This window comes from Nyctereutes procyonoides, unplaced genomic scaffold (assembly GCF_905146905.1).
Source record: "Nyctereutes procyonoides isolate TBG_1078 unplaced genomic scaffold, NYPRO_anot_genome, whole genome shotgun sequence".
NCBI classification, from domain to species: Eukaryota; Metazoa; Chordata; class Mammalia; order Carnivora; family Canidae; genus Nyctereutes; species Nyctereutes procyonoides.
This window is the reverse complement of record NW_026575040.1, coordinates 10,108,609-10,127,767: the sequence shown is the minus strand read 5'-3', so window position 1 is coordinate 10,127,767 and position 19,159 is coordinate 10,108,609. Positions and strand designations below refer to the sequence as shown.

The following is a 19,159-nucleotide window of genomic DNA, read 5'->3' as shown; positions in this document are numbered from 1 at the left end:
ACAGTGCTGGGCCGACCCTTAAAGTCACCAGCCAGTCAGCTGACACGGAAAGTCACCGCATTTCTGGGTTGTCCTCTGGACACTCCGGCTGTGGCCAATGTTGAGAGACTTTCAGAGCTGAGAGCAGAGGCAGGCAAGTCTGTCCTGCTAATCTTTATTTGCTAAGCAAACTGTATTGACTTACGAAAGAGAGTTGTTCACTTCCACAGCAGCCCTGCCTCTGTGGTTTATGCTCTCCCCAGAGAAGCCCTGCAGCTGTATTGGAGATCTGTCATTTCCCATGCTCTGGCCCATCCAGGGCTCCCGGTTCCCCATCAGGGCTGTGACCCAGAGCCGAGAAACATGTGGCACAGCAAAGAGGGGAAGCCTCAGTGATTTCCTTTGGGGGCAGCGATAGTAAGGAAAAAAACAACATATGCCAGTCATCCTGCTGCCAATTATTGAAGCAAACTGGTTCCAATCCAAGGCCCTCCCTGCCCCAGCTCACACACTGGGGACACCCCTCACCCCACCCCACCCCAGGGCCCATACCTGAAGGGTTAAATGACAACTGACCTGGCCCAACACCGTTGGCAGAGCACATGTCCCGCCGGCCCACTCCCTACAGGCACTCTGCCCTCCGGGAGCCCTTTCCTGCTTAACCCAACTGGAAGGAACCCCGCACCTTCTCTGAGCTTTTAGCACAACTTGTGGTCCCACCTGAACACCCCGCCCTGTTGTTCCTCAGGTGGTGGGGTAATCACACCCCCTAGATTGAAGGCACTGTGTGGGCAGGAACCTGCCTGGCAGTTCATAAATCCTAAGGAGAACCTGTTTAGCCACTGTCCTCTACGCATTAAATAAATTCTGTTCCATTGAGTCAAAAATAGACCAAGTCGCAGACTTTACCAACACATGAACCCTTGGTCTTGGCTTTTTTTTTTTTTTTTAATCATCCAAGTCTTGGCTCAAATGTCCCTTCTCGAGGAGGCCTTCACCACCCTGCCTCACCTCCCTTAAACTTATTACTCTGCTTTATTTTCTTCATACCAACATCTGAAAGCTACTGCATTTATTTCTGTGCCTGCTGCTCGCTAGAAGGTAAGCCCCATGAAGGCGCACACTCTGTCTTGTTTGCTGCTGTCTCTCCGGCACCCACAACAGGCACACAGCTGGCACCCAACACAAACATCGAGGTGAAATGCACTCCTAGGTCAGTGCGTGAGTGAAGGGTGAGTGCATTCAGTGCGGTGAGCCCACTTTACCTGAGCCTTCTTGGGGGAAGATGCTCATCTCCAAGCTGCTCTCTGGGCAGCTCTTTCAAGCCATACAGACCTTAGACGACGAATGTCCCTAGGCCCCCGGGGGATGCCACAGAACCAGGGCTCCAGGCAGGTCATCCATCTCACGCCTGCTATGGAACTAGAGTCTCACCATCCCAACTTGCTGTCACCCCACTGTCTCCAGCTCCTCTGTTTCTCCCCTGCCCTACCAGCCCTTTTGATTTAAGGTGGCGACTTTTCCAAGGGAGCAGCAAAACCTTAATAAGAAATCGGCCAGGGCTTATGGATGACACAAAGTTGGCATCATCCTCAAGGTTGGAGGGAGTTATTTTAAACTATTCAGATTTACTAGGAGGGAAGCAAGTCAGAGGAGGATTTAGGGGCTTGCCTTCTGGCAAGACATGTGGACAGGTCCCTGAGCAACCTAAGACAGACATCTCTTGTGCTGTCCACCCCCATCTCTGCCTTTGCCCCGCTGCCCTGAGATGGATGGTGAGGCCTCTGGCATGAGCAATTTATTGGGAGCTGGTCAAATAAATTTACTTGAATTCTGGGACTTGAACAGAACCTTGTTCCTCTCTTCCCTGCTGGGGGCCCTCACCTGAGAATGGGCAGTGCAGCGGGCTGTCCCTGAGAGGCTGTGCCCCTCTGCGGTGGGCCGGCTGTCTATCCTCTCCCGCAGCCTCCAGGAGCCCCATGCACCTCAGCCCCTGGGGTAAATTAGACCTACCTCTCCACTCCATTTGTCTGGCCTGCTGGGTGCTGCAGACAAAGGTGCATTTCACTGTCTCAGCTGCAGTGTTTCAGTTCAGAAGCCTGAGCTGCCCTGTCCCCTCTTCTTTCCCATGCAGACCTGGAGCTTTCTGGAACTCAAAAGATTCCTTTTGTCTCCAGAGTCCCTTGCCGATCAATCCCTGTCCATCCTTCAAAGGCCATCTCAGCCCTCACCTCTTGCAGGGAGCCCTCCCTGATCCCACAGGGAGCCCCAGGCCCTTCTTTGTGGCATGCAGGTTTATCTGCTTTCTGTAGCAGAGGTGATGGGCGGCCTGTGCCCTAGCCACGCTCCTAATTTTTACTTGCAATATCCTCCCTGCCTTCCCGCCTGCTCCGTCCCTCACCCCTGACGTTACAGGCCCCTTAGTAGGTGCCCAATAAACACCTGTTGAACTAAATTGAATGAAACAAACACCTAAATCCAACACAAACCAACACATTATTTTTGTTCACATGAGCTTGGGTGCTTGCCAGGTACAGGAGGTGATGACAGAAGGAGGTGACGGCCTTTTCTTCTGCACATGGAATATTTCAAGCGCTTTGTAAAGCTTAGAGAAAATTAAAGCAGAGCATATTCGCCCAACAAGTCTTATCATTCCCCCAGTTTTGCTACACATGTTTTCATTTTCGAATAAAACAGCGCACAGCTGAAACTCCTGTGTAGCCCTCCTTTTCCTTCTCTCCCGGGAGCAACCTAAGGCCGACTCCAGCATTTATCATTGCCATGCCTGTTTTTATACTTTCACTACATCTGAATGTACCCACAAACAGCATATTCATTATTTCGCAGGCTTTTGAACTTTATATAAATGATATTATGTGGGATGTATGTAGCCCTCTGCAACTGGCTTTTTTCACTCAGTATTACATATTTGAGATTCATACAAGTAGACAGATCCAGCACTAGTTCATTCCTTTTAACTGCTGTGGAGATTCCTCTGTAGGAATATATTATGAGTCATCCATTCCCCTCTTGAGGGACCTCTACGTTCCTTGCAGTGTTTCACTACTAGCAAACAATGATGCAGGTTACACAGGCTGGAGAAGCTCTCTGGGGCAGAGCCTTTCAATCTGCAGCCTGGAACCCCGAAGAGAGCTGCAAAATTAATATCAAAGGTCACAACGACCCTTTTAAAAAATTAACTCGAAAAAAATAAAAAATTAACTTGAGATTTTAAACCATCAGTGTATGCCTCTGTGTGTGCTGGGACACACTATGAAATGTGTTTCTTAATCCAGGTTGTGATATGAAAAGTGTTGGAAAAACAGGCTATGATGGGGTTGGTATTATCTTCAGCTTCATTTAAAATTGCCAAATTGCTCCCCAAAATGGTACTACCACCAATTCACCTTCTCTCACCAGCAGCACGTGAGAATGTTCATTTGCCTGTATCTTCACTAACACTTGGTATTATGAGAAATTGATTTTCCCTAAATCATTGAGTGTGATGAGAGGGCGTCTCTTAATTTAAATTTGCATTTCCTTGATTACCAGTGAGGTGTCTTTTCCTATGCTTACTGCCCATCAAAAAATCCTATTCCTGTGAAATGCATGTTTATAGTCTTGGCCGGTGTTTGATTGGTTGATTTTATTGATTTGTAGGATTCAATAATACACATTCTGGATATTAATCCTTTGTGGATTGTATGTGTTACGTGTGTCTTGTCCCAGTCAGTGGCTTGCCTTTTTACTTAGTTTTGCTGGCTCAGACATTCTGATTCACAATGAGGCAAAAGGTGACCTATGCCAGAGCTGCTGACTCTAGAGCACGGTGAAAGCTTAGGTCTTTTTGCATCCCCAGAACAGACCTCTAGTGAATGTTTGGTGCCCATAATATAACTCACTTGATAATTGTCAGATTTGTCCAGCAGACAGCTGGGCTTACAGCAAGGCTCCTATGGAGACTTAATGAATTGAGTTATGCGTTTGCTGCAGTACAAGAAAAGTCTCAATGTCCATGCAGAGAAATCAGAAAGAGGGTTATCTTCACTGCCCAAAGAGCATTGGCTCTATGGAAGGATTTCCTGCAGGATGTCCATATAACGTTATTGATTTAACTCAGAATTCAACTTCAGTCCAGTGTTCCAGAAAGCAAATTTGGGTCTCCAACAGGTGGCCCCAAGCGTTTTGACTTTGGTCATCCCTGTGAGCTCACAGTAGCAAGTGATTCTTCATACTTTACAGGTGAACCAAGGAAAAAGTAAATGTCTTGTCTGGGTCAGTTGAAAGTGGGGGCCAGGGCAGGGCTGGATCCGTGTTTCCCAACCTACACCTGACAAAAGGTTGGGAGCTAGAGCAGTGGGTAGTTTGAAGCCAGATGACCCCTAAGCGCTCAAACGTAGGGGAATGAGCTGACAGTATTGAGAAGGAACTTTTTACCTAACACAAGCCAGGTTTAAGTCCAAACATCTCTAGATGTATCCCTGGGATACAAAGAAAGAGATAAAGGACAAAAGTCCTATTCAGCGGGACCTCAGAACAGGAGCAGAAATGACAGCTTGCATTACTCAAAGGTCTGCTTGCTTGGTCTGGGGGATCTTTGGGCAGGGTCTTAACCTGTGTCCATGTTTCCAGAACTTAGCACAAGGAAGGGGCTCAAGAAGTATCTACTGAATGAATGGACAGATGTATAAATGGATGAATAAATGGATGCAAGCACAGATGGATGGAGGAATGGAGGAAGGGAGGGATAGATGAATGGTCAGATGGAAGGATGGATGGATACAGAGATAAACCAATAGATACATAGTTAAATGGATGGATGGATGGATGGATGGATGGATGGATGGGTGGATATTCCTCATCTGGAAAATGCCCTAGGGGAAGATTTGGTGTCAACAGAACCTCTCAAGCAGGCGGCCAAAGCTGGGAATCCTGCTGCAGCTGTTCGTAAAACATACCAAGTGGCATAACTGCAAGAAATAATTGCTTCTAATTGGGCTGAATTATTCTGGCCATATCGTAGACATATTTTTATAACTTTATTAATTATTCAATTTGAGGCCTATTACCGAGCCTGCCAAAATGGGCTTTCCTTATTAGAGGGTGACAGATTCCCCAGTTCGGCTGCTGCCTCTGTGTAGTTGCTGTCCTCCTGGGGACCCCACTGGTGTCTGAGGATGGAAGGTGGATGGCAGGGCTGCCCCTGACAGGCAGGCTGGGACTCAGAGATCCTGGAGATCAGTGAAGCTGGGCATCAGAACTGTCTTCCCTGGTCTGGCCAAGGAGGCAGAAGGGTATCAAAATATATCCAACCTGGGCCTCTCTGAGTCACCCTCTGCCCAGAGCCATTCACCAACTCTTAATCATGGCAGTCTCCCTTCCACCACACTCCTTCCAATCTGTTCCCTGCACCACGCCAAGGTAGCCTCCATATGTTCTTCAGTGGCCTCCAGTCAGGGCCAGAGGAAGAAGAGCATGGCCCAGCTGGCCTGGGGGCTTAGCCAGGACTGGAGGGGCAGATCAGAGCTTCCAGCATGTTCTCTGTTCCCATTCCTAGGGCCCAGACCTGGTCATAGGTTAGTTGGGAGAAGGAAGAGTTCAGGGGTTGCCCTGCCAGGAAACAATAGACTCAGCTGATGAAAAGTGAGCCTTCTGGAGCTCCCAGGGCCCATGGAATAATGTCCAAGCTCCTGGGGCTATTATAAGAGCACCACACCACCTAACCTGGCTCCCACTCCTCCATACCAGGCACCCTCTGCTTCAGCCACAGAGACTTGCTCATCATTTAGCACCTTGGCTTAGGTGTGTCTGTCTGCCTGGAAAGCCCTCTCTTTCCGTACCTGACTACTCAAACTTCAAATCTCACCCTTCTTTGAGCTCTGCTTCCAGTGTCTTCTCAGCATCTTTCCCACTTTTCCAGCTAGATGTGACCTCTGCTTCTTCTGAAGGGCCAACCTGACTCCGGGCCTCACAACACAATCCTTGGGAACGCATGCCGGGGAGGCATTGGTAGGTGAGAACTTTTGGAAGATCAAGGGACATGGCTTTGAATTCTCCCAAGCAGCCAGCGCAGAGCCCCATAATCTTCCCTAGTCCTACCACCACCACTGGATCACCATCCAGAGGAAGGAAACCACGATAAAATGAATCTACTGGGTCCAACTTAGCAGTGTGTGGCACGTTTATCCGGCATGCAGGGCCCCAGAGTCACAGAGATAAGACCTGGGTCCTGCCATGGGGAAGGTGGCAGGGGATGGGTACGGAGAGGATAGCAAACACGCCATCAAATACTAATCGTTCGGTAGGGCATGGATCACACAGGCTGTGTGATGGGAATCAGGAAGTGTTGTAGCATGTGAGCTGCGCTTTAAAAGCAAAAGAGCAATGGGTCAGTGGATAAAGGAAGGGGGGTGTGTGGAGTGATGGGAAATGAGGTTAAGAACTAGGCAGGCATCAGACCCAAAGGAGCCACAGAGGCCTGGCCAAGGAGCAGGGGCAGACAAAGGGAAGTGGGAAAGGGACCTGGGCTAATGGGCTTATTCACTGCCTCCCTACCTCCCAAGTGTGGGAGGGGCTGGAGAGGGAAGGCAGGGAGCCCTTGCAAACAAGCATGAATCCGGGTTGTGACTCTGCCACTTGCTAGCTGTGTGCCCTCAGGCCAGGTAGGTACACTCAGCCTCCCTGAGTCTCAGTTCCCGCATCTGAAGGATGGGCTAACAACAAATAACCCCAAATAATAAATGGGATGCTGTGTATAGGAAGTGCTGAGGTGAGCTGGGACAGAAATCTACGTGGGAGCCAAGTCCAGGCCTCCCTCCCTTTCAGCCTCTGAGCCACCTCTCCCACAGCCCCACACCCGGTGGAAATATTCCTGAGTAAAGGGGACATAGACTCTGGAGCTACTGAGTGACCGTAGCTTCCTCACCAGCAGCACAAGGGTGGTCACCCCCACCTCACCGGGCTGCAGGAAGATGAAGGGAGATGAACCCCCATCTCGGAGGGCCCAGTGTGCTGCCTGTGATGGAGCTGAAAGTCCCAGGGGGCCCAGGCAGGGCTTGGAGAACGAACCCAGAGGGGATGTGCCCCCTCCCTCCCCTTCCCTGTCAGGGTTCCAGATAGTTCTCTGGGCGGGTGAGGCCAATATGGCACAGTCGGCGATTCCCTCCCCTGGGGGGCCTGTGTTTCCCATGGAGACGCAGCCCACGCGCCCAGCCTGGAAGCGAGGCCGAGTGCTTACGTGTGGGCCTCCGTGTGAGTGTGTGTGTCGGGGGTGGGCACGGTGTCCTTTTCATGCCTGAGTGGGGCCCGGGGAGGGCAGCAGCACCGCCTGCCAGCCCCACACGAAGACGCCAGCTTGGCTGCTGCCATTCTGTTCTGCTTTTTGCCACATTCTACGCGGGCTCTCCCACCCTCCTCCCTCTCCCGGGTTCGTGAGACTCCCAGTGTGTCACTTATTTATTAATTTTGTTCTCAGGGAGCAGATGGCCGGAGCTGAGTCTGGAAGAAGGTACCGCCCTCCCCCACCCTGTGACAGCCCCCTCCAACATGCAGCTCACAGTGGCTCCAGGCTACCCAGGTTCTGGAATTCTCAGGCAAAAACTGAATTTTAGGATTGGCCGTATAGGTCTTGCCTGACCTGTGATCCTGCTCGGATGGGGCTGGTCCCAATCCCTCCCCACCGGTCTGAGAGGCACAGGGGCAGAGGGGGGATGGGGTGAGAGCCTGGGGGGCTGCAGTAGTCCACGCCCCCTCTGCCCCATGGCTTGCCTCCCTTCCACCTGGGAAGGAGGTCCTTAGGTCTCCCCTTCTTTCCTGGTAGGTGTCATCGCAGGAGCAAGAGGCAGTCCTAGGGTAGAGATGGGGTGGGGAGACCAGCTGCCCTTGGGCTCGTCGTGGGTTCTCCACAGGCTGCCCCCCCCAGCCTCATCCTCACCCTTACAATGGTCTGGGCCCCCATAAGGGCAGAGCACACCAGCATCTGTTCCTTCTCATTCCCCATTTCTCCTGAGAGGAGAGGAAGAAACCCCAGAAGGGAGGGAATAAGGCTTTTCATTAGCTTCCAGAACACAGGGGTCTTGAAAGGAGGGAGGCTGGGGCTGGGGGCAGGTGACAGCCAAAGGCAAATCCGCCACCTGGCCATTCTTCCCCAGAAGCCCCCAGCTGCCAGGACTGGGGCAGCCTCTGGCTTGAGGTCTCTTTCAGCCTCCCCCATAGGCTCCTCCACAAGGGAGTATGACTCTCGCCCTTCTCATCCCTGTGGCCTGTGGGAAAAAGCCAGGGAGACCCAACCCTGACCGTCCCCAGCCACGGGCCCTCAGGCCATCACTTCACCTCTCTGTGGCTGTCTCTTCACCTAGAACGGGGGCACAGTGCACACTGGTTCCTTCCTTCCAGCACCTTCCCCAGGCGGGCTTTCCTGAGCCATCCAGGTGCCCCCACCCCTGAAAGCCAGGGCCTTCTCTCTCCCTGGACTCTTCCAACTGCCTCCTCTCTGTGCTAGTAGTTCTGGCTTCTGCTCAAAGTTCCCTGAGGTTGGGGGCTCTGCCCTCCACACCCCCAAATCCACTCCCCCCCCACTTCAGCCCTGGCCCCCTGGCAAGGCTGTCCTCTGAGGAGCTCAATAATGTATATTAAGTGGAATCAAGGGATGGAGAACACTGAGCCAGGGGGGGCCCGTGGCCCTGGCTACGGACTTCTTTTTTGTTCAAAATTAGAATTCTGGGGTGAATAGCAGCTTCTCTTACGCACAGACCTTGAAAAAGCATTTGCTGCCGCGTCCGCCTCTCCCTTCTGTTCCCGTCACGGTGGCTGCGCCCCAGTGTGCGCTGACACGGGGCCCGCCCGGGGAGGCCACAGGTGCACCAGATGCCGGTGGCAGGCGGCCCAGGCGGTCTGCGAGGGGCCGCGGGCTGGGCAGGGCAGCACGCGAGAAAAAGCAAGTGTAATTGCTTTGTGGTGATTCATCTGAAGTTGCTTTAACCTTGACAGCCAGCTCAGTGTAGTGAAAACACAACCGGGGAGCTGCAGGCTCCCGGGTGGCAGGACACCCCTCCGCACACCCCCTCCCAGCAGAGGCGGCCAAGGGCTCCCCACCCGGGGAGGCAAAGAGGGGTGTCATGTGGCTGCCCCCGCCCCCGTGGCTGGCCCCCTTTCCACTCCTTTCCCAGGTCCCAGAATGATCACAGAGAATCACAGGAAGGCCCCACAGAGAATCACAGGAAGGCCCCACAGAGAATCACAGGAAGGCCCAGAGGTCAGTGGGAAGGTCACCAGGGCCCCTGATTAGGCAATGCTGGATACTGACTTCCCAGAAACAGCACTACAGGATTTGAGAGTGGAATATCTAGGCCAACCTTCCCATTTCGCAGACGAGAAAAGTGAGGCTCACAGAGAAGGAGGGACTTAGCTAGGGTCACCCAGGCAGAGGTATGACCCGAAGCCAGATTTCCTGTGCTTTACAGCACAGGGCTTCCATTTCTTTGCAGGCAGCATGGGGCTGTGGGAAGAACACAGTTCTGGGTTCTAATCCTGAATCTGCTACTCATTAGCGAGGTGAAGATCAGAAACTACTCTACTTCTCTGAGCTTTGGTTTCTTTGTATAATAGGGATAACATACGTGACCTCTCCAAGCTGCTGGGAGATGAAATGATATTGTCTATGTCTGGCATCGGCTCATAGGTAGGGGCAGGAGTCCCCATTCATCTTCATCCTCAGACCCTGTGGCCCTTCACGCTTCCTGCTCCTCTCCCACTACTCACACTTGGGCTCCTTACCCCATCTGTCACTGAGAAGGATCTCCTAAGTGTTGGCAGTGGCCCTTCCCAGGTGACCTATGTGGCTGGGCCCACTCACTCCCCCCTCATGCCCTGCTCATCTCCTCTGGGTCCCCCTCACCTGCCCCAGGCCAGAGGCAGGAACCCTGGCCCACATCCTGTACTTTTTACTTTGCCCCCATGTCCTGGGCTGCCAGACTGTGATAGTCATCAGTGAGAAGTGTGTCCAGGGGCCCCTGAGATGGGGACTCTTCTCTGATGTACTCTTCAAGCCAGGCAGATGGCAGGGTTGGCCCTTCTGGAAATTTCTAATCCCAGAGCCCTGGCCATGACCTGTGGTCATTAATCTGTGCTCTAGACCTAGGCCAAGAAGGAACTAGGAAAGTTGGGAACCTTTACATAATCCACACAAAAGTCTATAGAACAACATGACCTATTTGCTTTTGTATAATGAGCTCCATCTGCCTCTAAGACAATCTAGCCCTGAACTCCTAGAGCAGTTGGTGGGAGACCAAAGGCATGGGAGTCAGGAGACCCAGGATCAAGCACAGCCTTCCACTACCTCCCTGAAAATTCCAGAAGCATTTCTCTAGACCTCAGTTTACCAATCTGTAAAATGGAAGTAGACCCAACAATTTCTGTGGTCCCTCCTAGCTCTTGATTCAGTGGTTTCAGGTTAAATCATGAGATCTCCAGGATTTGGTTCCAGGATTCCAGGCCATACTTTCTAATACTGTATTCCAGGAATTGGTGGCTAAATGAAAAAGATGTGAAGCGATCTTTAAGAAAACAGCAATGTGAGATTAATATGACTCACAGCTGTGGAGGGCCAGCACTGAGCACTACAGAAAATGCAGAGACCCTGGAACCACCCAAGATGAGGTAGTGTGGGCTGGGCCAGAAGCTTCATGCTAATCCAGAGCCAAGGAGCCAGACACAGTGGGGAGGGATGCAGATAGCCCAGCATGCTGGGGGGGCGGGGCGGGGGGGGGGGGGCAGACAGAGTGCCAAAGAATTCAAGTGGGGAAAGGGCTTCAGAGCCTGATCTCTCAACCATCCTTGCAAACAGTCACCAACACTAGGAGAGCTAATTCTGGATATGGACTTCTTGCCTTTTCTACTGCTTCTCAAACTTTTCCCCTGAATTAGCCCTGCCCCAGGGAGGTCTGGTGGCATAGCTCCAAAAGTTCTACCAAAGGCTCAAATAATCACATTTTTTTTAAAGCATGTCAAGTCTGCACTTAATTCTATAATAAATCTTTATTTGTTTTAATTTAAGGAGCAATGTTTAAATTACTTATCAGATAACTAATGTACCATTGCATGGTGAAAAAATTAAATTTCATAGCTTCAAAAATCTTTAGCAAAAGTCTTTTCAACAAATGGTGCTCAAAAACTTGATACCCATGTGCAAAGAAACCTAAGTTAGACCCCTTCTTTATACCATGTGCAAAAGTTAACTCAAAATGGATCAAAACCTTAATGCAAGAGCTAAAATGATAAAGTTCTTAGACAAAACAGAGTAAAAGTTTTATGACATTGGATTTGGCAATGATTTCTTGAATAGGACGCCAATAGCATAGGCGACAAAAGAAAAAATAAATAAATTAGATTTCATCAAAATTCACTCCTAACTCTGGGAAATGAACTAGGGGTGGTGGAAGGGGAGGAGGGTGGGGGGTGGGGGTGACTGGGTGGCGGGCACTGAGGGGGGCACTTGACGGGATGAGCACTGGGTGTTATTCTGTATGTTGGCAATTGAACACCAATAAAAAATAAATTTATTATTTAAAAAAAGATTTCATAAAAATTAGAACTTTGGTGCATAGAAAGGACCCTAATTAATGGAGTGAAAAGGCAATCATGGAATGAGAGAAAATGTTTTCAAATCATACATATATCCAATAAGGGATTAATATCCAGAATATATAAAGAATTCCTACAACTCAACAACAAAAAAACCCAATTAAAAAACAGGCAAAGGATATGAGTAGACATTTTTCTAAAGAAGATCTACAAATAGTCAACAACCACATGAAAAGAAGCATGACATCACTAATTAGGGAAATGCATGTCAAAACCACAATGAGATACCACTTCACACTCACTGGGATTTTTTTTTTAAATCAGGAAAAAAAACCCAAAATAACAAGTGTTGGCAATGATGGGAAGAAAGTGGAACCCTTGGGCATTGCCGGTGAGAATGTAAAATGGGTACAGATGCTATGGAATGAGGTATGATGATTCCTCAAAAAATTCAACGTAGAATTATCATATGGTCCAGCAATCCACTTCTGGATCAGCAATGCAAAGAAGTATATACCTCAAAGAGGTGAAAGCAGGAAAACTATCTGTAAACCTATGTTCATAGCAACATTATTCACAGTAGTCAAAAGGTGGAAGCAACCCAAGTGTCCACTGATGGATGAACAGGTAAACAAAATGAGGCAAATACAGACAATGGAATATTATCCAGTCTTATAAAGCCAAGAAGTTCTGACACATGCTACAATATGGATGAACCTTGAAGACATTATGCTAAGTGAAATAAACTAGCCATAGGAAGACAGGTATTATATAAGGTACCTAGAATTGTCAAATTCTTAGAGACAGAAAATAGAATGTGGCTTCTATGCCTAAGGGGAGGGGAGAACTGATGTTTAATGGGGACGGAGCTTCAGTTAGAAGATGAAAAAGTTCTGGACATGGATAGTGTTGATTGCACAATAGCGTGAATGTACGTAATGCCACAGACCTGTACATTCAAAAATGGTTAAAATAAGGGGCGCCTGGGTGGCTCAGTCAGTCAAGCATCTGCCTTCAGCTCAGGTCATGATCCTGGGTCCTGGGATCGAGCTCTGCTTGGCATAGTGGGGTGAGGCGGGGGGGTGGGGTCCCTGCTCTGCGGGGAGTCTGCTTCTCCCTCTGCCCCTCCTCCAGCTTGTGCACATGCTCTAATAAAATTTTTTTTTTAATGGCTAAAATAGGGTAGATTTTATGTTACATAAATTTTATCTCTCTCTCTCTCTCTCTCTCTCTCACACACACACACACACACACACACACACACACACACACACCCCTCTAGTAAACCCATACCTTCATTTGAAAAGCATTGACCTAAAAAAAAAAAAGAAAGAAAGAAAAGCATTGACCTAAAGGGTCCCAGGCTAGCTTAGGGGGGTAGACATATTTCTGAGCAGGTAAATGTTTCATTTTAATCTGCAAGCCAAGTCGGCCAGGCCAGGAATCTCACACACCATTCAAGATAAGAACACATTTGATTTGGCAGGAGCTACTCTTGGTGGCCCAGCGTGGTTCCTGCTGCCTTCAATACTGGGAGACTGCAGTCCTGCCCAGTGCCAGCGTGGGGTGGGGAGGAGGCTTGCTCAGACAATGAGACACTGAGTAGCAAGGGAGCTTTTACTGTCCTGCACTTTGTGCACATGGCTGAGATGAGTCCAGTGGAATCTAAGAAGAGGGAGGTGGAGTGGGGGCAGGGGAGGGGAGGAGGTGGAGGAGCAGGCTTTTCTCTCATGTCTACCCCAATCAAAGCACCTGAGACCCAAATCAAAGCACCACGCTGGAGTCTGGAACCCAAACTACAAAGCACCACGGGCTGGGAGGCAGAGAGGCAGGACCCAGGAAACACAATAATTAAATAGCACAATGAAGGCTAAAATTTCCAAGTTGATTCTTGGGGTATCATTTATAAAAGTTAACAGGGCCTATTTAATTTAGGAATTGGCTCACGTCCTCTTCCTTACAGCTGAAAACTCATAAATGAAATATACTGGATCAGTGCCCAGTGCGGAAATAAAAGTTATGAATAATGTTTCTATCTCAATCATTGTCAGTGCTTTAATATTCCTAATTACTTTAAAAAGCTAGATATTCAATATAGGAAAACTTTTTTTCTTTTTATCTCCACTTGTGAGATTAGTGCAATTTAATAACAGTCACTCTTGTCTTTATTCAGTGTAAACTGACATTTCATCCTTTTACTCCTCATTATTCGACAGGATGGAGGTTTATGACCATGCATGCAGCCACTCCGCTTCCTCACACAAGTCCTTCTAACATCTCAGAATTACCCAGGATAGCTCATGTGCCTACTCCCCAGGCAAATTAGCATTACCTCACTTTCTTCATGGAGCAGAAAGAATTTAGCTCAGGACTGAAAGAAATTAGGCTATGGGGTTGTAAGTCTGGAAAGGATGAAAAGTCTGCCACCTCCACCTCAGTACTGGATGTGTCCCCTTCACAAGTGTCAGAGTCATAAATCCCTTGGCAGCCACAAAGACAGGACAGGGCAGGCAGTAGGATGATGGATCTTTATAACCTTCCTTGCCACTTCCAGGAATTTATCCTAAGAAGAAATCAGGACAAATAGGCAAAGATATACGCATGAGAAGAATCACTGTAGCATTTTTCAATCCAAAACTCCCTAAAAAGCCAAAAAGAAAAGAATAAATTTTTTTAAAGGTCAGCACCAAAATTCATTTAGAGGCCGATCTTCATGGAACTGGTTTATGGTTGTATATTGTCTTGATGTCACTAGATGGGATTAGTCATTTTCAGAGATATTACTATGTTTCATCCCAGGATGCTGCCCAGACCCCACTGGAGGTTTAGATTGTATACGTGTAGTCACCATACATGTTTCTAATCTCTGAAAAAATTGAAGTTCTGAAATCAACAAGCCCCAAGGATCCTGAATAAAGGATGATGGGGCCTACAATAATGAACCCTTACCCCCACCCCACCAAACAACTTAAAAGCTCATCAACAAGAGACTGGTCAAATACCTCTGGTAATTCACAGAAGGAAACTCTATAAAGGTCTTTAAAAATTTAAAGGGAGATTCATGTTTATTGACAAAGATATCAGTGCATGACATAAAGTTAAATTTCAAAAGCAAGTTACAGAATGGCACATATTCATGATCTAATTCATAAAAGTTGTATCCAGGCCTAGCTCTTGGTGCAAATACAGAGAAATGACAGAGAGGAAAAGCATCCAAATGCCAGAAGTGGCTATCTCTGGGTGTGTGTGTCTCACCTTTTTGTAGGATTTTGGTGCAGTTTGGATTTCCTTTTGAACATGAACAGGTGTAATTTTAGAATGAGAAAAAAAAAAAACAAGAATGATGCTTTCAGTTAAACAAAAATTCAAGCTACCCTGCAAGGGTATCATTTGTATAGACCTATACACGGGCAGCTCTCATTCAGAAATCTCCAGAGGTACCCACCACACTGACCAGGACACCCATCCCGATGGGCACGGCCCCCACAAAGATCCTAAGGCACACTCAGGCAGACAGGCATCCAGCGGCACACTAGCACACAGGCTCAAATTGCTTGGAGTACATCTGCTCACAGTTCATGTCCTATGGCTGATTCATCTACCACCACAACACTATCTCAGGGCCACATCTTCTAAGCGGATCCTTCTTTCTCCTGTGAGCAACTCGGTTTTCTTATCAAAGACCTATTTTAACCTTAGGCTATATTAATAGAAGTTGAGCATCTAGAGGTAGGACGTGATCTTTGGAACTCAGGATTTTGCTCGGTGGACAGTCCCAGTTTCACCATTTACTAGCTGTGTGCCTGTGGAAAGCTCTTTAGCCTTTCTGTGCTTCAACTTTCTCATCTGTAAATGGGGCTAATAAGAATTCCTATTCCATAGGGTCCTTGTGGAGATTATATGAGAAGATAACTGGAGCCCCTAGTGCATTGTAAAATCCAGTAAGTAGGACCTACTTCTTTTGTTATTTTTCCATACCAGCCTGCAGTTGTGTGATCAGACCTAGGAATGATAGTTTAAGAGGAATAAAGGCCGTAGTCAATGGAGAAGAATCAGATGGGGAAGGCAGATCAGACCATGTCAGGTGATAAACACAGGAGCTTGAAGAATAAAAACTTGGGGAGGGAAGTGATTGCTGTCTTCTAATACCCAAAGGGACTCTAGTTTCTTCTATGCAGCCTCAGTGATTATTATCATCTACTCTTTGACGAGCATCTTCCCATACCCAGTCCATGGCCTTATCCACTGATCTCCTTGGGAGAAATTCCAGACATGGTGAAGAGAGTCATGGTGATCCATCACCCTGCCCTAGACTTCATCATGAGTGAGAACCGACTAATAAAAGCTTGAGACAGATTTCCACTCAACAGAAGGGGAAGCTTTCCAATAGTCAGGACATACTTTCACAGGACGTAGTGAACAACTTGGAGGGACACAAGCAGAAGTTGGAAGGCTCTTGGAAGCAGGTAAGCATTTAGTGCTTTGAATCATTTTGAAAGTGAGAATCTACAAATTTCTTTCATTCCACACTGGTTCCAGCAGAGGGTTCGAACCCATCTTCCGGGACTTCCTACAGGCTCAGTAGTACATGCCTTTGAGTAGACTTGGGAGGGGGGTGGCTCTTCAGCCCGTGGAAATGGATTTAATTGAGGAAATAGCTCATCCCTAAGTCTGATGAATGAATTGAGGTCAGGCAAATTAGGCAGTACAGTTTTGTACTGGCAGCTAGCAAGGCCATCTCCCTGTCTGTTCGGTAAACTCACTCTAAGGGTAAGATCTACTCTAAACTGCCTGGGTCTGCTGCATCGAGTGCCACCTTCATTCTACTTCTTTCACCAGGAGGGTAACCCTGAAAGATAGAGACCTTTTGGAAAGACCTTCCAGGGCCCACCCCAGGGCCTGGCACAGTCCAGTGTATAGTGAGGACCATATACACCTGCACTGACTGAGGGTTTATATGCATTCAGGGCCCCCGAGACTCCGGCTATATTTCCAACTTCCAACAGCCTGCCCTTGATGTTATAATCCAGCAGGCAACAAGCAGACCTGTCCCTGCAGGGTTCACCTAATCCAAGTTAGCTCTCATCATGGGTTCACTGTGAGCAAAGTTACACAGAACAAAACACGGACAAGGCGCAGGGACAAGCTCTTAAACCTTTTAACTTTTAAGATGTTTGCTATAGTTCACAGAAAGACTGGTGGAACACATTCCTTTACCTCATGTGTCCCTCAAACTTACTTTTTGTTGTCTGGAGGAACCCCTGGCCCTGTTCCTCTGCGTGGCCCAACTCAAAGCAGTGACACAACTGGAAGGAGGAAGCCACCAAGGCCCCAGTGCATTGAAGACTTTCCCAAGTACCCCAAACAGATCCCAGAACTCCCCGAACCAAGATAACCACCCAGGGTTGAAATAAGACCACATCCCATAGCCTTGCTGGGGTATATGTTCTAATGCACTGGGTAGATGGGAAGGTTCTGGTCAAGGCCCTTGGGAAAAAGGACCATAACTAGATGTTTCCACCACAACAGAGATAGCAGAAAAGGGCAAGAGCAGCACATTGGGCCAACATGGACCCATCATTCCCCTCTTCAAGTTGTCATGACCATTAGAGTTACTTTGGGATAGGGACCAGGGAGGTGGCTCCCCAAGATGGGTCAATACTGGGGGTCAGATCCCTAATGGATCAGCTTAGATATGTTATCTACTCAAGTCACAATAAAGAAGATGCTCTACCCCAGCTCGAAGCAGAAAGAAAACTGGGTCTCAACACTAATCAAAGCCTGTTCGAAAATCATCTAAGACCATCATGTTGACCAACCATCGAGTGCAAAATGTGCCAATGGGAAGAGGGTCATCTGTGAGCATTTAAGGGGAATGAGCCAGAAGAGCAAGAGTTGTCTCCAGCTGTGTTTTTGGCAGAGAATTCCCCTAGCAGCTGCTGGGTGCACTTCACCCTCTTGATGGCCAGCCCCAAGGCAGATACAATACCCCATGCTGCTGTGGGAGGCAGCAGTCTCTGGCCCTGTCCATAAGTCCCAAGAGCATCTCAACCCTTAAAAGACTGTATCTCGAAGTATTTCATCAAGTCAGAGTTGTACAAATACTCCACAGTTACCAATAAACGCAATGCACAATGCTTCTCCATACCCCACAAACCATTACCTCCATGCCTCTGGAGACTTCCACCCCAAGCATCACCATGTAAACTGCAGGTATGCCTCCTCCCCGATGTCCACACTCCCCTAGGCTGCCCCAGACCAACACAAAGAATTCGGCATGCACATGGCATGGCCCCTCCCACGCCACAGCCAAAGGACCTCCTGGCCCCCAAAGACCCCAGACTCACCACTGGAACAGTCGGGCCCTCCCCAACCGGGCTCACAGTGGCAGGTGTCTGGAGAAACACAGCGACCGTGCACACAGTCCTCCGTACACAGGGCTGCAGGGGGCCGGGAGAGGGAGAAAGCACAGGAACAGAGAGTGAAAACCAAACATCTGGTCAAAGAGCATGAACCACTTTGTAATGATCCCCCGGGGCCCAGGGATGCTCAGAATGCATCACTGGCTTTGGGGAAAATCAAGCTACTCCTGACCCGCATCATTTAATTAACTCTGAAATGGATCCAACAAGAGTGTGCTTCATCCCAGTCTCATCTCTTAAAAGGAAACCCAAGCCCGAGAGATGTCAGCCTTAGCTTTTCAAGAATATTCTCTCCAAGATTTAACACTTGAAGACCCTCTACAAACCCCAACCCTAAATCCACACTCCTAATCCCTTTCCTATGAGCTCGGGAAGTGATGTGTCATGGCCATCTTTTGCTTTTCCCAGTTTCTTTCTTACAGAGGCCCCGGAATTTATCAGGTTGCCTGAAAAGATTAGGTTCCTCTTGTATTTCCTCCACCTTTTTTTGCTCTCCTCCCCAAATGCCCCTGTTTTGGGGGCTCTCAAATGTCAGCAAATCTGCAAAGTACACAAATGCCGAGGAAAAAGCAACAGCTAATTATAAGAAAGTAATTAAGAGAGACATCTATGATGATGATAATTGTAATTAGAAAGTGCCTGGCAATTTCTTATCATGCAGGCAAATGCTACAGCCTGAGCTGGGAGGCTGCAGCCGCAGTTTCCAGCGACTTCCTCCAGTGTCAAGAAGGCTTATTGGCAGCAGTTTGAGGAAGGGGGATTATTTCTCTCTTCCTTCTCAAGGTCATCTTTTGCTCCTGAGAGATCTGCCCCACCATCTGATCCTTCAGTGAGGGATTACAGAAAACTCCCATTTGCCACCCAGGCCAATTCTGTAAGCTCAGGAACTCAGCAGCTACCATCAGCCCTGTCAGTTTCTTAGACGGGACCTAGATGAAGTGCTTTTTTCTGACAAGCAATAAGAGACCTTCTCTCTGCCTGGGACTGGCCCAGGGTGAGGGGACAGGTGGCCCCCAGTGGTGAGTTCTGAGGAGCAGCCACTGACCTCCAAACACCCACTACACTGCCATGCCCACTGCCTGGCCTGAATGCTCACTGAGAGGCCACTGTCAGGTTAGACAACAAAGTTCATTTTATGGTTGGTGTGAGGTCCTCTGGCCCTCCCAAACCCAGATGCT

The 19,159-nt window shown here is 48.6% G+C and overlaps 1 protein-coding gene across 3 annotated transcripts in view; it reads right to left on the bottom strand.

Moving 5' to 3' along the window:
• The window catches only part of MEGF11 (multiple EGF like domains 11), a 341,459-nt gene that overhangs the window by 154,800 nt on the left and 167,500 nt on the right, over window positions 1-19,159 (bottom strand). For all 3 annotated transcript variants that reach the window (XM_055320208.1, XM_055320209.1, XM_055320210.1), the window contains exon 5: window positions 17,907-17,999. In XM_055320208.1, the coding sequence (XP_055176183.1) occupies window positions 17,907-17,999 (93 nt within the window). The remainder of the gene's footprint in view (window positions 1-17,906; window positions 18,000-19,159) is intronic.